The sequence below is a fragment of the Rousettus aegyptiacus genome, unplaced genomic scaffold (genome assembly GCF_014176215.1).
Source record: "Rousettus aegyptiacus isolate mRouAeg1 unplaced genomic scaffold, mRouAeg1.p scaffold_m13_p_18, whole genome shotgun sequence".
Classification (NCBI taxonomy): Eukaryota; Metazoa; Chordata; class Mammalia; order Chiroptera; family Pteropodidae; genus Rousettus; species Rousettus aegyptiacus.
In genome coordinates this window covers 14,812,009-14,833,647 of record NW_023416293.1, presented here as the reverse complement: position 1 = coordinate 14,833,647, position 21,639 = coordinate 14,812,009, and the positions used below count along the sequence as shown (strand labels likewise).

The window sequence follows — 21,639 nt, the reverse complement described above, 5'->3', positions numbered from 1 at the left end:
GGAACTTCCGCCAGGAGAGAGCCAACCAGGAGGCCAGGGAGGGCAGGGATGGTCAGGTCCTGCCTCCCAATGTGAGCCAGCCCGGACTCTCCCACAGTCCTCCGGCCACCCCCCTCTCCTGGCTGAAGCCTGGCCTTGGGCAGCCCCTGCGCCGGCGGGGGGACAGTCAGCAGGCAGGAGAGGGGCTGGATAACTTAGACGGTGGGATTCCCACTCTCCCTCCCACGCCCGGGAGGGTTATAGGGAGGGGTGGCCCCGTCCCTCTGCAGGCCTGCAGGCCGGGGGAGGGCAGCGGGGGGCTGGGCAGGACCGGGAGGGCCGTGCTGCGTGTGCCGGCAGCTGAGAGTGCGGGTCGCATGCGTGCTGAGCCGTGAGGGCGCACGAGGGTGGACGTGCCCGCCCCGGGCATCGTGGGGGGCGGGGGGGGCGGGGGGGCCCTGGAGCACGGGCTGGGCCGAGGCGCGTCCCTCTCCTGGCTCTGGGCTGTGAGGAGGGGGAGGGCCTGTCTCCTGTGCCATGGCCTTGCACGGCTGAGTTCCAGCAGCCGGCAGTGAGGTGTCCGGGGAAGTCCCCTCCACCAGCAGGCACCCACGGTGTCAGGGGAACTGGGTCGGTGGGGGATGGACATCTGGTGGCCCACAGGGGGCCAGGGCCCAGGACACGCTCAGGAGCCCCTTCCCCTCAGCTGGCAGACCCACTCCCGCACCTCCTAGCCCCTGACCCTAACCCCTGACCAACTGTGGTGGCCCTAAGGCACACCACACCCCTGTGTCTCCCTGCCCCCCGGGAGCGGCCCCCAGGCCCAGCCTCTGTACGCGTCTCCCCACACCCTGGGGACGAGCTGGGGCCAGGGAGGGGGCCTGTGGAGGGGGTGGGACCTGAAGTCCCGGCCCCCAGCCATTGGCACAGTTCCTAGACACCCCTGCGGAATGGCATAGGCTGGCCGCCTGGCTCGGGGTCACAGCAGCCTGCTCCCCGGATGCCACCAGGGGCCGGGGCCGAGAGCATCGTCAGGGAACCTGGCCATGCTGTGCCTGCCGCCCGAGACGCCCTGAGACGCGGGGGGGCCAGGGTGTGGGGCTTGCAGCCCTGGGGCTGGGGCGGGGGAGACGCTGGAGGATGGCAGCCTTCTCCGGGAGGGGTGCCGCACAGCAGGGGTGAAGGCGGGGCCCTCACTGGAGCCTTCACAGGCTGTTCCAGGGCCCAGGAGTGGGGCAGGCTCTGGAGGAGGGGCGCCCCTCCCCGGGGCCTCCCGCCCCAAGCCAGGTGGGGCAGTCCCCTCCGGGGAGCGTAGACAAGTGTCCCAAGCCCCTGCCCTTGTCTCCCCGCCCCAGGCTCGGCTCCCATCCCCTTAGATTGCCGTGGCTAGCTGCGGGGGACCGGCCACAGCCTACAGGCTGGGCCCTGGAGACCGGGGGTGCCGGCCGCCAGCAGGGAGCACTCTGCCCACTTCCTCCCCCCACCCTGTGGTACCCCGGCTTCCTCTTCTCGATGACGATCACCAGCCTGGCCCGAGTGGGTGGCTCTTTCCGATCCCCTCCTGCCTCTTCTGTGATCCCCAGGCTCTGCTAGTGGAGACGCTGTCAGGTTTTGGGGGCCGCCGAGACAGGCCCCCCGCAGGTGTGCAGGGCTCCCAGGCTCCTGCCCACTCCTGTCCTGGGTACCGACTTCCACCCAGCTCTGACCAGCCTCCTCGCAGGAAAGCCACTAGCCCTGAGCAGGGGCCAGGCCCAGCGGCCGCGGAGGGGCTCGGTGAAGACCTTGTCCCCGGTCCCCACCACCGAGAGCATGGGTAGGGCCGGGCGCACCAGGACCCGCAGGGCCAGCCGTCCCCACCCCCTCGGCGTGCCCACCCCGGAGCCATGGCCCATCCTTTCTCAGGGGCTGTCACCTGTGAGGGCCAAATCAGAGAAGCGGGGGGAGGGAGAGGAGGGGACCGTGGCTGTCAGGGGCCAGGAAGGAAGGGTGTTGGGAATCACAAGGTCAAAGGAGATGGGCCGGCTGGGCTGCTGGCCGGCGAGGGGCCTGTGAGGCGAGACCGGGTTGGGGCCAGTGGAGTCTCAGACTCGGGGACCCCTCCAAAGAAGACACAGAGGCCCCCTGGCCTGGGCCCCAGGCTCTCCACCTACAGTCTTCTGAGTAGACGTCTGGGTCTGGAGGAGGCCTAGAGGGGTTGGAGGCCAGGAGAGCCTCCAGACCCTCGCACGAGCTCTCTGCAGCTGGGTGCTGGGCTGAGGCTCGGGCCCGGGGACGACCCTCGGGCCTGGCCTGGGCCTCTCCTTCCCGCAGCGGAGACGGGCTCCTGCCTCCTCTGGGCCCTGCCCACTTCTGCTTCCAGAAGGTGCAGCCTGGGCCTGCTGGGGAGCGCCCGGGGCTGGGGCTCTGAGCAGAGGCAGGGCAGTGGACAGCAGTGACTGGCCAAGGTCAGCCTGACTAGCAGCGACCTGAGATCTGTGTGGGCAGCGAGCAGCCGGGGGTCGGTGGAGGCTGGACGAGCAGAGACCAGAGGGGAAATGCTGCAGGGAGGGTGCCGGCCCGGAGCCGGCACGGGGGTGCTCAGGACGCGGCCCCACAAGCGGGCACACCGGCAGCCTGCCCTGGAGGGGCGCGGCCGGAGGCGCCAACCCCTGGTGGTGGCAAGAGGTCGGGTGCAGCTGGGTGTGCGTGGGTGGCTCGCGCAGGGCGGGGGGAGGAAGCTGGCTTCCTGAAGCCTCCTGAGCCTTAAAGACAGATCCACAGACAGACCGACAGCCAGACTGACAGACGGGCCGACAGCTGGCGAGAGGCAGCCTGGGGGTGCTCTGCTTCGGTGAGTCGGAGTGGGGTGTGGCCCCAGGGGAGGCCGGCGGGCATCTCTTAGGAGGGGTGTCGGGGGCTCCAGTGCCCGGCTAGGAAATCAGGGTGCCCCGCTGCTGTCGCTGAGGGGCAGGGTGGGGGGCTGCGGGGGCTGCCAGGAACACATGCCGCGGGCCCCCCATGCCAGCCCCCGCCACCACCCACACGGGCACAGCCACTCCGTCCCCCTCTGCTTGGTCCTGCAGCCTTAGGGACCCTAACGCCCAGCACACACACACACCCCTCGGAGGCCGCGACCCCTGGTCTGGAGCACGGGGACTGCCCCCCACGAGGAAACGGCCCCGCGGCCTCCACACCCCTCGCCCCCCCAGCGCCTGCCTCGCCATGCTGCTCAGGGCTTGGTGAGGCCATTTCCTGTGACGGTTAGGGAGGCAGATGGGGGGATGGGCCGGGAGGAAGGGCGCACCCCCAGTCTACCTCCCTGGACGGAGACCCCGGGGCCAACATGGTCCTGGCAGGGGACTGGCAGCAGGCAGGAGAGCGTCCCGCCAGGGGTCAGCAGCCGGCCGCCTGGGTCCCCAGCTGGCCCCAAGGCCACAGGAGGCCTCGTTTCTCGTGCAGAGGCCCTGGCTGGCCTCACGGGCGGTGTCTGGGTGGTGACTGGGAGCTGTCCCCGCCTGCCTGCAGAAACACCGGCGTCCTCCCTGGGCCCCCAGCTTACAGCCCGTGAACTTGGGGCTCCAGCGGTCCCCCGCCACGGCTCCCCTCCAGGGACCTTCTCTATCTGCACCCACAATCTCTGCTGCCATCTTACCCTCCTGGCCCCAGACGCCCACCACCCCGGGTCCCCCTGTGATCCTGGCCTCCTGTGCTCCATAGGACACCATTTCCGGGGCATAGAAGACCCCCCAGTGGGAACAGGAGCCAGAGGGCCGGCTGGAGGCCGCGGTGAGGGCTGGTCCCTCGGGAGAGCCCCGTGGCCGCCCAAGCGCCCCTGGGCGCAGCATGGTCCAGGCCCCTGGGGCCATCCCACAGAACAGCTGCCCACCCGGCCCCTGGGGCTGCCATGACCCAGCTCCCGCCCCGAGCGCCGGCCAAGAAGCATGTGCGGCTGCAGGAGAGGTGAGACCTTCCCCGGCCTGTCCCGTCCCCCCAGTCCAGGAGGAACCCTAACATGTCTCGTCCCTCCGAGTCCAGTCCAGGAGGAACCCTAACATGTGCATTTGCATGTCATTTGCATATAACTTACATGTCTGGGCACAAAGTTTTGTTACTTTGCCCCTGCTCCCCAAACCCCAGGTTGGTTTGAGGGGCCCCTGGCAGGAATCTGGGTCTGTCCTGGATCTGGCTGTGGGTCCGAGCACCAAGGGCCGCCCTGCCGTGGGGGACAGCGGGCGAGGCCCGCCGCAGAGGCCGAGTTCCGGAATTCCCTGGGCCGCGGGCGTGGGGAGGCGGCAGGGCGCCCCCCAGACGTGCCCGGGAAGCGGAGCGGATGCCGGCAGCCCGGCTGTCTGTGCCCGCAGGCGGGGCTCCAGCGTAGCACTCGTGCTGGACGTGCAGTCCCTGGGCGCCGTGGAGCCCATCTGCTCGGTGAGCACGCCCCGGGAGGTCACCCTGCACTTCCTGCGCACCGCGGGGCGCCCCCTCACCCGCTGGGCCCTGCAGCACCAGCCGCCCAGCCCCGAGCAGCTGGAGGAGGAGTTCATGGTAAGAGCGTGGGGCCCACTCTGCCCGCCCGACTCGGAGGCGGCCAGCCGGCAGGGTCCAACCTGGCACTGCGGGCAGAGCTCGGGGAGAGCCCGCCTGCGCTCCCCGACCCCCCCCCACCCGTCCAGAGCCTCCTCACCCGACAGCCAGAGCGGCTCTGCCAGGGAGGGGTGGAGGCAGAAGGGGGGCTCTGCCAGGGAGGGGTGGAGGCAGAAGGGGGGCTCTGCCAGGGAGGGGTGGAGGCAGAAGGGGGCCGAAGCCGCTGCTCACTCACTCGCTTCCCCCCGCCCCACCAGAAGATCCCCTCCAACTTCGTCAGCCCCGAAGACCTGGATATTCCTGGCCACACATCCAAGGACCGGTACAAGACCATCTTGCCAAGTAAGGCCTGCGCAGGGGGCAGGGCCCGGCGCTGTCCCAGAGGCTGGAGGCCGGGGCCTGACCGACCTCGGGGGAGCAGACGAGAACCGGGGAGTGCAGAGCTCACTGCGGGTTGGCGGGTGCTGCTCCAAGCCCGTCGCGGTGACGCTTCTCTCCAAGGGACCCGGCCCGGTGCCCTGCTGCCATCCCCACGTCACAGACGGGGAGGCCGAGTCACGGAGAGGCTGCGTGACTCTCCCAAGGTCACACAGCCAGTGGTGCCACAACTCCCTCTAGTTCCTCCCACATGGGGACATGGCGAAGGCCTGCGGGGACAGAGGCCCCGTCAGCTCGGCCCCCAGAGGGGCTTCGACAATCCCGATGGGGGCGGGGGAACCGTGACAGGCGTGGCAGTGGGGGTCACAGGGCAGCGAGCTTGCCAGCCCGGGTCGGGCCACGAGGCTGCCACGTTTCAGAGGCTGATGTGGGGACCCACACCCGCCCCTCCGCTCAGAGTGGCCTCGTCTGGCCAGCCCACCTCCGCGGCCCACCTCCACGGCGCCCGGTCCTGCAGGTGTGGCCCATAGCCGTGGCTGGCTCGTGGTAGGAGGGCAGGGGGTGGCCCAGCTGGGACTGGGTCTGGGGTACCCTCCGAGGAGAGGCTGACAGGCGCCCCAACACTACGCCGGTTCAGGCAGGTCTCTTGTGGGGACCCCACATTCGCCGTCCACAAAGCTCCGTCCCCAGCAGTGCCTTGCCCGCCAGGATCCTGTTCCACGCCCACACCCCTCCCGAGGCCACGATGTCACAGTGACACTCGCTGGGCCCCTGCTGCCCACCCCTCCCCTTGCCAGCGCACCCCGCACAGCACCCCACGACCTCCCCAAGTTACGGCTTCGACTGCGTCGTGCTGCTGCTCGGAAGCAGCTGCGGCTCCCTGGCGTCCGCATGGAGACGAGCCGCCGGCAGGCAGGCTCAGTGACAAGCACACGACTCTCCCCGGCCCCACCGGAGTCTGCACTCACTCACACGCCCTTCTGACCTCTGCCCTCTGCTGATTTCACTTCCTAGATCCCCAGAGCCGTGTCTGTCTTGGCCGGGCACAGAGCCAACAGGAGGGTGACTACATCAATGCGAACTACATCCGAGTGAGTGGCCCGGGCCATCGTGGGGGCAGGGCTGCGTTTGAACATGTCCCCAGGAGGCCCTCCCAGCAGGCCGGTGGTTTCCTGCCACCAACTCAGCGTCACCCTGCCCTGCTGGGCTGGCGTGGACACGGGACTGGCCCCCAGACACCCCGAGGAGACGGAGCAGATACTAAGCAAGCTGAAAAGAAGGGGACCCTACGTCCCCTGAACCCGCCCCATCACCTCGTCCCTGCCAGCCTCTAAGCAGGGTGGGACTTGGCACGTCCGACCGATTTTGAGCTTCCAGAGGCTGACGGCCCCCCAGGTCGGCAAGGGAGGCGCCAGCACAAATGACCACTCCCCACTGACTCGCTTTCCCTCCATCCTCCCGTCAATCATCGACATTTCTCCCTCCATCTGCACATCTGTCACCCATCCCCCCTTCCTCCCCTCGTCCATCCATCCGTCCACCTACCATCTATCTATCATCATCACCTATGACCTATCTACCTATCATCTCCATACCTGCCCCCCACGCAGCCCCTCCTGTGTGGAGGTGGTTCACATCAGCCTTAGGGACCCTGAGGTGAGGTGGGCTCTGCCCCACCTCCGTGACTGTGGCCCAGAATGCTGGGTGTGAGAGCAGCGCCCTCTAGGGGCCCGGAGCGGGCAGGACAGCGGGCAGGTGCAGAGAGGGGCCTAGCAGGTAGTTAGGGACCCAGCGGCCCACCCCTCACAGCCAGCAGAGACGGGGGATCAGAGCTCTGGGTTCGCTGTCTGCAGGGGAGCAGCAGGGCAGGCAAGAGCCTGCTGCGCCTCCCCGGAAAGTGAAACATCCGCTCAGCAAACACCGAGTGGCAGCTCCCCAGCTTGTGCTGGGGGACGGCGGCAGGGGAGGGAGGAAACAGCCTCCAAAGAGGCCCTGGTGCGTGCTTGACCCTCGAGAGGCTTTGAATTTAATCGCGCGGTGCTCCGGCGAGGTAGAGGCCGTGCCCGGCTGACAGTTGAGAGAGCCGAGGCCCGAGAAGCCGGCGACTCGCCCGCAGCGGCACAGCTAAGTCGGCTCAGACAGGCTGCGGCCCGGACGGGCCTCCGCACCACGCGGCCTCCGGTGTGTGTTCGTGCATGCGTGTGCCTGCATGTGCCCGCACGTGTGCGCACGTGCACATGTGTACACATGTCTGTGCTCTGCCTGCATGTGAATGCGTGCATGCACACATGTCTATGTATGATGGGTGTACACATGTGTGCACTGCGTGTGCACACGTGCACGTTGTGTCTACATGTGTCAGCACGTGCACGCACGCTGGCCGCAGCCTGGCCCTACCCTCACGGCCTCCGTGCCCCCGCCCCGGGCGCCCACCTCTCCAGGGCTACGACGGGCAGGAGAAGGTCTACATCGCCACCCAGGGCCCCATGCCCAACACCGTGTCGGACTTCTGGGAGATGGTGTGGCAGGAGGAAGCGTCACTCATCATCATGCTCACTCAGCTGCAGGAGGGCAAGGAGGTAGGATGCGGGGCCACCGTGCCCAGTGGACCCGGGCAGGGCTCCGCCCCGCACCAGCACCCCTTCCACTGAGGGCTCCCTGGGGGGCTGAGAGCTCCTGCAGCCAGGGCCGGCTCCCTCCTCCCAGAAAGGTCCTGAGACACCCCACGGGGCTCTGCAGCCGGGAGGGGGCTGCAGCGAGCAGAGCACTTCCTCTGCAGGCGCTGGCCTCAGGGGGTCCCCCGCCAGGGGGAGTGGGAAGGGACCCCAGCCCCCTTCCTGCTGTGCTGGCCCTGCTCCAGCTGATGGACCCCTCCCACTCTGACTGCCAGCTGCCTCCCCCCTAGAAATGTGTCCGCTACTGGCCCACCAAAGAGGACACCTACGGGCCCTTCCGGATCTGCAGCCAGGAGGAGGAGGAGCGGCCGGAGTACACGGTGCGACGGCTGGCCGTGCAGGTAGCGTCGGGCTGGGCCCGCTCCTCCGGGGACTCGGGCTGACCCATGGGAGCCAGGGTGTCCCTCACCTGACCCTCTGTGAACCCTGCCCGAAGAAGCCGGAGGCTCGGCGCGAAGTCCTCGGGCCTCCTGTCTAACGGAGCGGAGGCGACACACACAGTGGGGACGGCGGGGGCGGGGGGCCGGCCTGCGGGCCCCCGGGGCCCCCGGGGGAGCCGCGGGAGGTCCCCGAGCCGGCCGCCAGCGTGCGCGGACGCGCTCAGAAGCGTGCTCCGCCACCGGACACCGCTTCGCACTTGCCCCAGCGTGTCGCCATCGGCTCGCTGTCCTCCCAGGCCCCGGGCAGTGGCCCACAGATGTCACGGTCCCTCTCCTAGGTGGACGGACCTGCCCAGCCACGTGCCGCTTGGAGCCGAGGGGCGCTTCCCCTCTCCCGGACAGTGCCCTCGCACTGGGATTTCAGAGGAGAGGGTGGTGGAGACGAGCCGGGAGAGCTGACCTCACCAGCTTGGGGACTGTGACCGGCTCTGGGGGGTCATTCTGGCTTTGCCCTCCCCAGGCACCCTGACCCGGTCCCATGCCTTGTCCCCATGCCAGCACCAGGAGGAGTGCCGGTCAGTGAAGCATGTCCTGTTCTCGGCCTGGCCTGACCACCAGACCCCCGAGTCAGCTGGGCCGCTGCTGCGTCTGGTGGCTGAGGTGGAGGACAGTCTGGAGCCGGCCGCCAGCGCCAGGCCCATCGTGATCCACTGCAGGTATGCGCCCCGCCCCCATGCGGCCTCCCCCAGGAGGGCTCTGAGCAGAGCAGGGCCAGCAGGCCCCGTGCTGACGTGGACGGGAGTCTCTGGGGCAGCCGGCACCCCGTCACCCCCCTTCGGGCAGCCCCTGGCTCTGTGGGCTGCACGCCAGGCACCGTCCGGGGCCGGGCGGATGTCAGGGGCTCCTCATGTGCTGGGGCAGGGAGAGGCATGGCCTCTGCTGACAGGGACCTCACAGTTCACCCGACGTTTGCTGGAGCCCTGTTGCCGGCAGGCACGGTGCAAGGTACTAAGCGTGACCAGGACACGTGGCTTCTGAGGCCACGAACGCCATGTCGCTGCGAGCGGTTAGAGGCTGGGCACCTGGGGGTCGCACGAGGACAGTGGCGAGAGGCGCGGCCCGGAGGCCCGAGACAGGACGCCGAGAGGCTGGGCGGTGCCGGCTACACAGGACTCTGGCTCTAGCAGGAAAGCAGGGTGGGCAGAGTGGGGGGCATGCAGGGGACGACCCGAAGGCGAGGTCACCGTCTGGGGTCGTGCTTCGTACACGAAGCAGAGCACATCGGTCCGCAGCCGCTGTCCACCGCTAAACGGAAGACGGACGGCGGTCAAACGTCCACGCGGGCCCGCGGGCAGCAGGACGTGCGGACCGAGGCCAGAAGGAACGCAGCCCGTGCGCTGGCCCCGGCCCGGGCCCCACGCCCCGGCCCTCAGACGGGCTGGGCTCGGCTCCTGCTGCTTTCTCTACAGTTTGGGGCCAGGCCACCTGTGACTTTTCCAGTCACTGGTGACTCCCCACCCCCCCCCCCAACTACGTCCAGTGCAGGGATTGGCCGGACTGGCTGCTTCATTGCCACTCGAATAGGCTGTCAACAGCTCAAGGCCCGAGGAGAAGTGGACATTCTGGGCATCGTGTGCCAACTGCGGCTGGACAGGTGGGTCCTTGGGTGCAGGGAGGACCCGGAAGCCTGAGCAGCGCTCACGGGCAGGCACTTCCTGTGAGACAGGAAAGGGCCCCTGCTGCCTACGGCCCCTAACAAACACCAAACACCGGGAAGAACCTCTACCTGGGGTTTAGCTGGGGGCCGAGAATTGGACACTCCCCTCTGCAGATTTGCCCCAGCCCTCAATCTCTCTGTTTTTGTTTTCCCAAACCCCTACCCTGGGGAAGGGGGCGGGGTATGTTTGGTTCTGGACACTAGCTCGCTGGATGTGGGCCCCAGGGAGCGAATTCTGACTGCCACGTCACCGAGCTGTCACAGCGTCCCTGTGGACCCATCTCTCTGTCGGGGGGGGGGGGGACATGACAGCCCCTTCGGGAGACTGAGTCGGCACATGTGAACCTGGCCTGCAAACACGAGACCTCGCCACACACTTTCAGATAGTGGGACGAGGACGCCTGGGTCTGTCCTCCCGGTGGTCAGGGAGGCCGTGGGCCGGCGCGGAGGTGGCCCCCATGGCTGAGCGCACCAGGCTCGGCTGGAGCCGGGGCCGGGGCCTCCCTGGCGGGGGTGGGGGTCTGAGTGGGTGCGAGAGGGGGCAGGTCCCGGGGGAGCCTAGGTCGCCCTGACTCGTGGTCTGTGCTTGTCCCGCAGGGGAGGCATGATCCAGACCACAGAGCAGTACCAGTTCCTGCACCGTGCCTTGGCCCTGTACGCGGCCCAGCTGCCCGGGGAGCCCAGCCCCTGACCCGGGCGCCCCTGTCCAGCCCTAGTGCCCCGTCCCCGGCCCGAGAAGGTGGGTCTGGAGAAAGCAGGCCTTGCCACCTGGGCCCCCAGTGGGCTTGGGGACCCCTCAGCGAGCGTGTGCAGTCACAGGACGCTGATCAGCAAGGCCCTAGGCCAGACTCCTCTGCTTCCTCGAGTGGCCCCAAGCGGACCCCAGCGGGAACCCCCTCATCTCTCTGAGCTTCAGGACGGAGCTGACATCTCAACAGATCTGAGAGGTACCAGGGTGTCCTGAGCTTCGGCCTCTGCATGTCCAAGGTTTGGGGCTTTGCTGCCATTGAGGGAAGACAGTGAGAGAGCTTCTAAACGCCATTCCAGCTGCACCCCCTTCCTGGGCTGGCCAGAGTGAGCCTGCTCCAGGCCAGATGCCAGGCTGGGAAGTCTGGCCATGACCTTGGCCAAGTTGTCAACATCCAGGCAGCGACTCTGCGTCCTGTGTGGATGCCCCTGCTCAGGGAAAAAGGACCGAGACTCCCCCCGACCCCGCACACGTGTCTTAGGCTGCAGAGGTGACCTGGGAGTCAAAGTCTCTTCAAGAGGGGACATGAGGACCCAGCAGAGGCCCAGAGGGTGCCTGGCCATTCGCCCCAGCTGCTCCCCAGGGAGACCTGGCACCCCGTCCTCCCTCCGTGACCTCAGAAGACACCCCGGGGACCTTGGAAGCACAAAAGGAAGACAGGGCGACGAAGACCCCACCCTACTCCAGATGACCAGCCCCCGCCCACGTTTGCAGAGGACATGGGGGAGCTGGTTGTTCCCATGACAACCATGGTTCAGCCCTCCGTGCAGACTTGGAGCTCAGCCCAAACCCGCCCCCTAGTCCACCCGGACTACGACCCCTCACCTCGGCAGCAGCCCTGTCCCCAGGGCGCCAGGTCGTCTCGGCACTGACCTACACAGCCCCGGAAGGCAAGCAAAGCCTCGTCCCGGAACCCGAGATGCACTGCCCGAAGGGGCGAGGGACTTGGCGTCCCGGCCACCCTGCCCCTGAGGCGGCCCGTGCTGATGCCAGCTCTCCATGGAGCCGTCCCAGGGACCCGGGCCTCACCGAGGAACCCACCCCCTCACTGCCGGCCACACCGTGCCCCCCAGGCTGGGCTGGGGCTCTCCGGTGCCTGGCATTGGCCCACGCCCCCTCCCTGGGCACGCAGCCCCCGCCCTGTGCAGGACGAGAGGGAGAAGCAACCGAGGGGACATAAAGGGCTCGACCGGTCGCGTCCGTCTGTCTGGCCGCGTCCTTCTCCGGCCTCTGGGGCCTGTTCATAGCGACAGAGAGGGAGGCCGCAGACCAGGAGCAGACACCCCCATGCGGGGACGGGCCCTTCTGGGGGTGTGCGGAGCAGAGCGACAGTCAGCTCCGGGCACGGCCTCGGGAGCTGGAGGGCGCCCAGGAGCCCCCAGGACCACACCGGGCCAAGGCTGCGCCCGCCCCGTCCTGTGCTGGCCATGTCATCGCTGGCGGGGCCTTGGCGGGTGTGACAGAGATGGCACTCACCCTTTCCGCGCCTTTGCCTGAAACGATAGGCTGCACGTCGCGTGACCACATGTGACAGCCACGGGCCGGGGGCTCCGGCGCAGGCCGGGGACAGCCCTGCAGCCTGCCCCGGGGCGGCTCCCCCACGCGGCAGGCCCCGGGGGCGGCTCCCCCATGCTGGGTGTCCCGGCAGACCTATGTCCCTGCCACGGTTCTGCTCCTGAAGGAAACTGGTTTTTACCAAAACAAGCCGACTTTTTCATTTCCCACAGATCTTCCTCCCTCGAAGCCCGCCCCCATCCCGCCCCCACAGGGTCTTTCTATTGAAGTGTCCAGTGACATTAGTAAAACTCCGCATCGGCCTCTGGTAGCCCCTCCACCTGGGCCAGAGCATCCTAGACCCGTGGTTCCCGCCACTGTGAGCCAGACCAGCCGCTGCGGGAAACGCCCGCGCACAGCGGCCCTCCGCGGGGCGCGTTTGGGGGCGCTCGGGAGACACAGACGCTCACGGGCGGATTCGGGGAACAAAGCGTCCATTTCCTCCCCTGACAGCGGCCCGTCCTCTCGCCCCGGGAAGTGGGTGAACTGCCCTGGCCGCCCCAGAAACGAGCCGTGTCACCGGCACTGCGCGCACCACGGCCACACCCGCTGGGAAGGGCTGCCCGGGGGCGCGGCGGCGGGCCGGGAGCGGTGAGAGACCCCCCTGCGCTCGGGCGCGGCCACGGCGGCCGGCCAGGCCCGGCCGAGCCCGCGGGGCCCGCGCACCCCGCCCCGGCCCGGCCCCGCTCCGGCGGGAGGCGCGCGCGCTCGGGCGCGAGCAGGACGCGGCCCCGGCTCGGCTCCGGGCGCGCGGGGGGCGGCGGCGGGGGAGGCGCCGAAGCCACACCCAGCGGCGAGCGGATCCGGCCGCGATCGCCCCGCGCCCGAGCCCCGCGCACCCCCGCGGACCCGGCGCACCGAGGCCGCCGGCCGAGCGAGCACAGCGACCATGATCGCTTTGTTCAACAAGCTGCTGGACTGGTTCAAGGCCCTGTTCTGGAAGGAGGAGATGGAGCTCACGCTGGTCGGGCTGCAGTACTCCGGCAAGACCACCTTTGTCAACGTGATCGCGGTACGCGCCGGGGCGGCGGGGCGCCGGGCCGGCCTGTCCCCGCCCGCCGCGGACCCGGGTCGCCGCCTGGCCCGGCCGGGCGCCGCGGGGAGGAGAAGCCGGCGCCTGGGGCCTAGCACGGCCCGTAGGGACCTGCGGGCGCGCGCCCCGCTCTCTTGCCCGGCCGGGATGGCACGGCTGGGGGGCGGGGGCGGGGGACTGGAGACAAGGATGGTACCCGGGACCGGAGGCCCGGAAGGGTCACGAGGCCGGAGGGATCCTGTGCCCGCCCCGACCGGCCCCCTCCGCGCCCGGCGAGGGGGCATGACGGGGCGAAAGTGCCGGGCCTGCCCACCCCGCGTGCGAAGCGCGATCGCGGCCAGGGGTTTGGGGGGGCCGGCGCCAGGACAGCCCCACCCTGAGGCTTTAACCCCTTCTCGCCCGAAGAGGAAGGCGCGCGCTATTGAGGGGGAGGGGCGTTGTCCCTGGCACCAGCGCGGTCGCCGAGGCCTTGCGCTCAGCGCGAGCCCTCCCCAGGGAACCGCGCCCCGACCGCGGCGGCGGTGGCCTCGCAGAGGGAGTTTGCAGTCTCTTCCCCTCGGAAGTTGCAGGAGGAGGCGCTGGGGGCCAGGGACGAGTTGCGGGGGCTCTGCCCGCTCTGGGACACTGCAGCCAAGTCGGAGCTGGCGAGTGTGAGCCGCTCAGTGCCAGGGGGGTGTGAAGGAGTTAAAGGCTCGGGAAAAGGGGAAGACGACTCCATGGTGCGCGAGCTGAGGCTGCAGTAATGGCCGCGGCCGCGTTTCCCAGCCTGGCTGCACCTGCCAGCGGGGTTAGGAAAGGCCAGGGCAGGGCTGGGGCTGTCCGGGGACCCGGCCCAGTCCCCGCACTGTGGTTTCCGGTAATTGCGGAGTGGCCAGAGCCTGGCCAGAAAGGCTGGTGAGACAGGTCAGCAAAGAAGTGTGGCCGGCCAGCTGGGGCCCCCAGCCTGCATTGTGGCCTTCGTGACAGGCCCCAGGAAGGAGCACTGCCTGGGGCAGGAGGGCCAGGGGCCCCTGTGGTCACGTGTGGGCGTCCTTCCTCCAACGTGCTCTGCAGGTGGCCTCTGCCCGCCTCCCTGCCGTCCTGTGGCCCCCACCCCTCTGGGTACAGGTGCAGCGTCTCCAGCCCATGCCAGCGTTCGGGCATAGTGGCTTCTGCACCCACAGGAGCCGCTGGGCTCGCACCTCCCCAGTCTCTGGAGCCGGAGATGGCTGGTCAGACTTGGTATGGTCAAGGCGCTGGGCTCCTTGGCCAGCAGCACGGTGCCTGGGCCCTGGTCTGCAGGCTTCGGGGGCTTGGCTTCCAGGCATTTAGATCTGGGGTGTCTGTGGGGTAGGCCGAGAAGAGAAACAGTTGTGCTGCCCCCTGGCTGAGCCTAGGTGTCCTCTCTGGTCCCCACGGAAGCTGTCCTGGTGGGTCTGTCGCCTGTCAGCGGGGTCTCCTCTAGGCCAGCACAGGGACACCACAGCAGGTCAGAGACGGCGTCCAAGAGTCACAGATGCCACTGGCCCCTTTCCACATGCAACTTGCCCTTCAACCTGTACGCCTTGAAGTGCAAGCACGTGTCCCTTAAAGAGGCTTCCGTAAGAAACCGCCCCCTGGGCTGCAGTGGGGGGCCAGGTTGGGCCCCTCCAGATTCGCAGGCCCTCCAGGGTCCCTGCACTGCGCTGTGCCCACCCCGCATATGACTGGGCCAGAGTGTCTCAGAGACAGAGGGAGCCGGGGCCCGCCGCCGACCTCAGTCTCCATGCTGGTGCACTCGGCCTGTGTGCCTCTGCCTTTTCTCCATCCGGTTCTAGGCTATGTGAGATCCGACTGTAAATACAGACTGAGTTGATGGGTCTAGCCTCCCGGCAGGCCGGGACGAGCTGGAGAAAAACTACAGTGACTTTGCAATGCTTCTGAGAACCTAAAACTTATCTTTTGAGTTCTGAAATCTGGGAAGCTAAGCAGTAGGAGAGGCTGTGCCTAAGGGACATGAGAGGGCCGTTTGCAAATATGTAACAGTGTGGAAGGCTGTCCTGAGGAAGAACTAGTCTTGGGGTACCCACGGGGAAGACGAACGGACAGTGGGGAGAGTTCCAGGAAGATGGAGGTTTGACTCATTGTAGGGGACTTGGGGAGAGTTGGAGCTGGCCCAGGATGGAAGTGGCCAGAGCAGATTCAAGTCAGAAACAAGAGGCTGGCCTAACTGACCTTAGGGCTTTGGCTGTGCCCCTTACCCGCGGGGGGCACCTTCCAGGACCCCCAGTGGATGCCCGAAAGGGCGGACAGTACTGGGCCCTGAGCGTGCTGTGTTTTTTTCTACACGTACTGGCGATAGTTTAATTTATACACTAGACACAGTAAGGGATTAACAACAGTAACAAGTAACGAAAGAACAGTCACAACAGTACATTGTAACAAAAGTCATGTATCTTGCTGCTCTGTGCTTGCAGCGTAGAAACGCCGGGCGAAGCGGTGACTCACGTTCTGGGTGGGACGCAGCAGGATAGTGAGAGATTCATCACGATACTCAGAAGGACACATAATTGTAAACTTTTGAACTGTTTATTTCCGGAATTTTCCATTTAATGTTTTTGGACCATGATTGACTGTGGATGACTGTGGGAGGTACGGCCATAGATTGGGGGGCTTTGGTGAGGAGCTCGTGAGTCCGGGGGGTGTGAGCAGGGAAACGAGGTCCAGATGAGCTCGAAGTGCAGCTGGACACAGAGCCAGACAGCCGGGGGCGGGGCGATTCGGCGTGTGGCTCGCCTGCCCTCTCTTCGGGCACTCCCTTTTCCTCAGTGACTCCTGGCTGTTCGGGACACTTGCATCCTTTTGCTGTCTGATAAAACCTTGAGGCTCTTCCCCAGACAGGGACACAGAGTGGCACACGTGAGGTGTGTGGCCTCACGGGTCAGGAGTCTCCGAAGCCCATGGGAGCCGGGCCTAGGGGCCCTCGCTCCGCCGTCAGGAGCCGGGCCTGGGCCCTCGGCCCTCAGGTCCAAGGGCCCGGTCAACAAGCCGGGTGGCAGACAAAAGAGAATCGGGGTGCCCTCATCCAGTGGGACCCGGGGGTCTTCAGCCAGGTTCCTGGGCTCAGAGGAAGACGCCACCATCTACATGTCACTCGTGGTCAGGGCCCCGACCTCCTTGTGTGACCTGGTAGAGGAAAGTGGCCCAGCAAAGGAACAGGACCCGTCACCCTCAGGTTCAAGGTCGAGTCAGCCCCATCTCCTCGGCCTGCGTCTGGGGCGCGAGCAGAAGGGTCCCAGGCCTGAGCCCGGAGATGACCTTAGGGGAGGCCTGCGGCTCCTTCTGAACCATCTAGAGGTCTTGGAGACAGTTTAGAGGAGAGACGTGAAAATCACTGGAGTTTGAAAATGGGTCCGGCCACCAGAGTCACTGCTGCCGCCACTATGGACGGGGCTCCTCTCCCACATGTCGCCCTCTAGTGGACACACGTAGCCGACAGGGAATGCAGACTGTAGGTGACCCACCCTGACACACGGGGTACAGTATAAGTAACCAAAACCGTGGCGAGTCCAGACATTGCTCGGGGCACACTGCGCTTTGGGGCGGCCGGTTTCCTTTCCTCAAATCTCGACCTATTTCCTGCTCGTGTGAAAACCCCTGTGCTCCCCTCGGGGCCCTCGGCTGTTTGGGTTTCCTGGGCAGCTGGCATCCCTCTCCATTGGAGACAAACCCATGGGAGCAGCTCTGTGCCAGCAGCGGATGGGGGTGGTCAGGGGACCGGGTAGGACGGAGGATGGGGGGCATAGAGGACGGGGGGTGGGACAGAGGACGGGGAGACCACACGGGAGCTTTCGGAGGTCCAGGTGGGGCCTGTCCGTCAGCAGATCTGCAGGTGTGGGGCGCACACCTGGTCGTCTACGGCCAGCTGAAAGCGAGGGAGGCCCCCAGGCCCTGCGTGACCCCGTGACCCCGGGGCTGCGCCCCGTGGCTTCCCCCAGCCCCATGGTCCAGGCTGCTCAGAGAGCCGCGTCGGGGCCTGTGGGGTTGTGGCCCTTTCCAACTCCGGCTCTCCCTGCAGTCAGGGCAGTTCAATGAGGACATGATCCCCACCGTGGGCTTCAACATGAGGAAGATCGCCAAGGGCAACGTGACCATCAAGGTGGGCGCTGGCCCGGGCAGCTGCAGCCATGACCCTGCACACGCCCGCGCACGGGGTGTGTGTGGTGTGAGTGTGCATGCATGCGTGTGTGTGTGCGCGAACGTGTGTGTGGTGTGTGCACCTGTGTGTGGCGTGTGTACCTGTGCATGTCTGTGCATGTGCGCACCTGTGTGTGGTGTGTGTGCACCTGTGTGGCGTGTGTGCCTGTTTGTGCATGTTTGTGCATGTGCGCACCTGTGTGTGGTGTGGTGTGTGCACCTGTGTGGCGTGTGTGCCTGTTTGTGCATGTTTGTGCATGTGCGCACCTGTGTATGGTGTGGTGTGTGCACCTGTGTGTGGCGTGTGTACCTGTGCATGTCTGTGCATGTGCGCACCTGTGTGTGGTGTGGTGTGTGCACCTGTGTGTGGCGTGTGTGCCTGTTTGTGCATGTGCACACTTGTGTGTGGTGCGTGCACCCGTGTGTGTGCATGAGGGGGTGCGTGCATGTGTATGTGCATGCATGTGCAGTATGTGTGCGTGTGGGGGGGGTGTGCCCATGTGTGTGGGGGAGGGCGCCTGAGGCGTGGGTCCACGGGCAAGGAGAGGACACCGGGCAGGGAGCAGACGGCTGGGTGGGGGGCGCTCGGGCGCCCGGGGGGTCTGCTCGCCTGCCGCTGCTGAGACCGCCTCGCCCTCTTCTCGCCCAGCTCTGGGACATCGGGGGACAGCCCCGCTTCCGCAGCATGTGGGAGCGCTACTGCCGAGGCGTGAGCGCCATCGTGTAAGTTCGGCGTCTGCAGCCTCCCCCGCCTGCCGCCGGCAGTGGCCGCCACCCCGCGCTGGATTAGTCCTAATCCTGGTGAACGGCCAGCCGCCTTTAGTCCGCGCTGCCTTCCCCAGGAGCCCGCGGCCAGCCCAGGCCCATGGTCGGCCAGGCGATGGCCCCGTGCTGCACCCCCAACCCGGAGTCGCCAGTGGCCTGAGTTTTGTGCGGGTTAAATGGTTCACCCCTTGTGTTTTTAAAAACACAATTTCCCAGCATGTATATGCACAAACAAAAGATTGTTTCATTTTCATTGGGTTTAACCAGATTTTTTAAAAATAAATTAATTTATTTAAATTAATTTCAAGTAAACATAACCTGATTTTTAAAAGATCTGGTTTTTCACTCAACCGTCAGAGGGTCGCTGTGGGAGGGGCTGCAGGCTAATCCTGGAGGCCAAGCTCCGCCACCCAAGCGAGGCTTCTCGGGAGGGGACTTTGGAGGACAGGGCACTGGGGCCCTGGAAGGCCCTGCCAGAGGCGACCGGCCGCGCTCACTCTCACCTGTGGCATCAGCACGCCACCGCGCCCCCCTTCCGCAGGTACATGGTGGACGCGGCTGACCAGGGGAAGATCGAGGCCTCCAAGAACGAGCTCCACAACCTGCTGGACAAGCCCCAGCTGCAGGGAATCCCGGTCAGCACCACCCGCCCCTCCGCCGCGTGGGTTGGGGTGGGCAGCACCCAGCGGCGGGACAGCAGCCGCAGCCCCCTGGACCTGGTTTCTGTCCCCCTTCTCTGTAGGTCTTAGTCCTGGGTAACAAGCGAGACCTCCCGGGAGCACTGGACGAGAAGGAGCTGATCGAGAAGATGTGAGTTTGGAGACTCCTCTGTGCCTTCTCCCGCTCCGCGCTCCCGTGGGGCGAGGCAGCTCACTGCGGCTCGCGGCGGTCACCACACGGTGGCAGCAGAGCCCACCTTCCCCGGGGCTGCCCGCCCCAAGTCCCCCAAGCCTGGCGGCTGACCCCTCCCTGGCTTCCCCCAGGAACCTGGCCGCCATCCAGGACCGGGAGATCTGCTGCTACTCCATCTCCTGCAAAGAGAAGGACAACATCGGTGCGTGGGGGGGGGGGGTGTGGGCGGCGGGGGGGGGGGGGCCGGCGCGGCTCGCTGGGCGCGTCTTCCCGCTGCTGGCTCCTAAGCCTGTCACTCCGCCTAGGGCGCCGTGGTCCCCAGCAGGGTGCCTCACCCAGCTCGGGCGCCCACGGGCTGTGTGATCCGGGGCAGGTCGCCACCTGGGCCCTCATGGCCCCACCTGTGACAGCCGGGCTGCGGCGGCCCTGTGCCTCACAGCGCCCAGACACCCCTGCCAGCCGTCTGGGGCTGTCGGGCTGGACAGCTCGGGTGCTGGCTGCGGTTCGGGGACACCCAGGCTTAGGTCACGCCCCCGGGGCTTTCTCGCGCTCCCCAGGGGGCCCGGCCCTGAAGGCCCTGTCGCTGCCCCTCTTACCTCCCTAGACATCACCCTACAGTGGCTTATTCAGCATTCGAAGTCGCGGAGAAGCTGAGACCGCAGCCCTGCCCCTCGGACCAGGGACCCTCCATCCAAACCTGAAGCCGAGCTCCCCGCCCACCCCGCCGTCCCCCAAGCCCGCCCCTCGTCACTGGCGTGGGGAGGGGCCCTCGGGGGTCCCAGAGTCCTGTTCCACTGAGGTTTGAACTCCTGTTTTTATTGTAAAATAAATCGCTCCCCCTCCGCTCCGAACCTCTCGCCCGCCCCCCTGCCCGGCACCCCGACCCCTTCCCCTCCCTTTGCCCAGCCCCGCTGCCTGCCCTCTCCCCGGCCCTGGCCCCCAGCCCTGCCCGCCCCCTCCCTGCCCTGCTCCTGGCCGTCCCTTTTCAACACTTCTGTTCTTGTCCTGTGTGTACAGTATATATATGTATATATATTTTAATTTTTTAATTTAAGCAAAGACTAAAATCAACCATTTGATGCTGCAGGGGCCAGTCAGGATCTGGGAGGGGGCGGCTTGGAGAGGAGGGTGATGGCGACTGGCTTGGGGCAGGTCCAGGTCAGAGCAGGTGGGGGCTGGCGCGTGGGGCAGGTACCAGCCTGGGCACTGGCGGCCGTCCCACGTCCCGTGCGCCCCCACTTCCCGTCCGGCTGTCCCTGCTCGCCTGTCCCAGGCTGACGGGAGCCCCCCAGCGGCGCCTCTGTGTGCCCCCAGCCTCAGCAGGGCCACCAGGCGCCGCCAGCCGCCGGAGACCACCAGGCCCGAGGGGCGGGGCCAGCGCCCGTGCCGCCTGCCCGCCGCCCTGGCTCGCAGCCCTGACCCCCCGGCCCGCCCCCGCGGGCTCCTCGCTTTCTGTTCTCGGTTGGCAGAGTCGCACAAGGAGGGAACCCGGCGTGGGGGGTTGGCTCTTTGGGTTTCGTGTTTGTTCGGTTATTTGTTTAATTTAATGATTTGTAAAGTGACGTCCCTCTTCCTTTTTTACACTTTTAGCTCATATCTAACCTCTGTTTGGAAAACGATTCTTGTAACTGTACATTTTTTTGCCTCCTAACAACAACAAGAATAAATTAGCAGTTTTGTGCTGGGGGTGCTGGTGGCGGCAGCGATGCTTCCGGGCGGGGCGTGGGGCGCCTGGCAGGCCAGGGCCACCGGCACCCGCGTGCTCGGTCGAGGCGCGCGCCCACGCTCCCAGCGGCGCGTCGCGGAGCGGCCTCTGCGCATGTGCCGGCTGCGGCTGGAGCTCGCCGCTGCCGGGTGCTGCGAGGGGCCCGCTTAAGGAACTGCCCAGGGTCTGGGTCTTCCAGGCAGGAGGACAGAGCCCCTGGTCCCTCGGGGCTGGAGCAGGGCCTCACCTGCCACCAGAGTCGGGTCGGGCCAACTTCCCCCCCCCCACCAGCCCGGAGCCAGCGAGCTGTCCTCAGGGCACAGCCTGCCTCCCTCCCCGGCTGCTGCTGGGTCCTGAGCTGCTGCGGGTGTCCCTGGAGGGGCCGTAGACTCACTCCTCCTCCCGGGTCCAGCCCGCCCCCAACCCACCCAGCCTTCAGAGCTGCCGCCCCCGCTGCCCGCCCTGCTCACCCTAGCCGGGGCCATCTTGACCCAGTTTCACAGGAAGCCCCGCCCCACCCCCCCAGCCTCCCTTCACCCTGGAAATGGAGCCGGCTTCTCCCGCAGAAGGCTCCATCCTCTGGTCCCCTCCAGAGCCGGGGTCTGGGCCTGGCTCTGGGCCCTGGGCCTGGGCCGCCCCGTTGGCTCTGAGCTTCGCCCCCCTCCTGGTGGCTGGGGCGAAGCTCAGAGCATCTGCCCATCCCCGGGGCTGGCAGAGAGGTGGCCTGCCAGGGGCATGTTCCTATTGCCGGAGGAGTTTGGGGAGAATCGTGGGTACAATGTGGCAAACGGAGCTCGATGATTTTAGGGTGCCTTCTTAAAAACATGCCGCTGGGTGAGGAGGTCAGAGCCGGGCCCAGGCTGCCCCCGCCCGCTCCTGGCTGCAGGCATCCCCCTGGGGAGCAGGGCAGGGCCGGTTCAGGGACCACCTGCCTCTCCGTCCCGCATCCTCCGGGGAGGGGCGAGGTTTGGAAGCTGAGCTGGTGACCAGCAGGCCAGCACCCTGCCCTGGGGCCTGCACACAGCAGCCGCCTAAGACGACGGCAGGGACTCGTCACAATGAACAGGGGACGTGCCGCGTCTGTGGCGAGCACGGGGCTTGGGGCCCGCGACTCGCCCGAACTGGGATGCGTGAA

General features: G+C 67.0%; 2 protein-coding genes across 7 annotated transcripts; both read left to right on the top strand.

The window, feature by feature from the left end:
• The first annotated feature begins 16 nt into the window (after positions 1–16).
• PTPN7 (protein tyrosine phosphatase non-receptor type 7) lies at positions 17–12,293 on the top strand. Of its 6 annotated transcripts, XM_036235525.1 has the most exons (11): positions 1,185–2,809; positions 3,042–3,197; positions 3,676–3,918; positions 4,320–4,503; positions 4,800–4,884; positions 5,935–6,011; positions 7,362–7,499; positions 7,826–7,936; positions 8,534–8,691; positions 9,516–9,629; positions 10,290–12,293. In XM_036235525.1, the coding sequence occupies exons 3-11, from the start codon at positions 3,863–3,865 to the stop codon at positions 10,381–10,383; spliced, it is 1,017 nt and encodes a 338-aa protein (XP_036091418.1). In that variant the 5' UTR covers positions 1,185–2,809; positions 3,042–3,197; positions 3,676–3,862; the 3' UTR covers positions 10,384–12,293. The 6 variants fall into 6 exon arrangements, with proteins under 6 accessions (XP_036091421.1, XP_036091420.1, XP_036091419.1 ...); XM_036235526.1 differs by lacking the exon at positions 3,042–3,197 and having other exon boundaries at positions 1,178–2,809; positions 4,803–4,884; XM_036235524.1 differs by lacking the exon at positions 3,042–3,197.
• Positions 12,294–12,765: 472 nt separating this feature from the next.
• ARL8A (ADP ribosylation factor like GTPase 8A) lies at positions 12,766–20,485 on the top strand. The gene is made up of 7 exons (XM_016130797.2): positions 12,766–13,006; positions 17,064–17,144; positions 17,832–17,905; positions 18,489–18,582; positions 18,690–18,757; positions 18,931–19,001; positions 19,404–20,485. The coding sequence occupies exons 1-7, from the start codon at positions 12,884–12,886 to the stop codon at positions 19,451–19,453; spliced, it is 561 nt and encodes a 186-aa protein (XP_015986283.1). The 5' UTR covers positions 12,766–12,883; the 3' UTR covers positions 19,454–20,485.
• Positions 20,486–21,639: the final 1,154 nt, after the last annotated feature.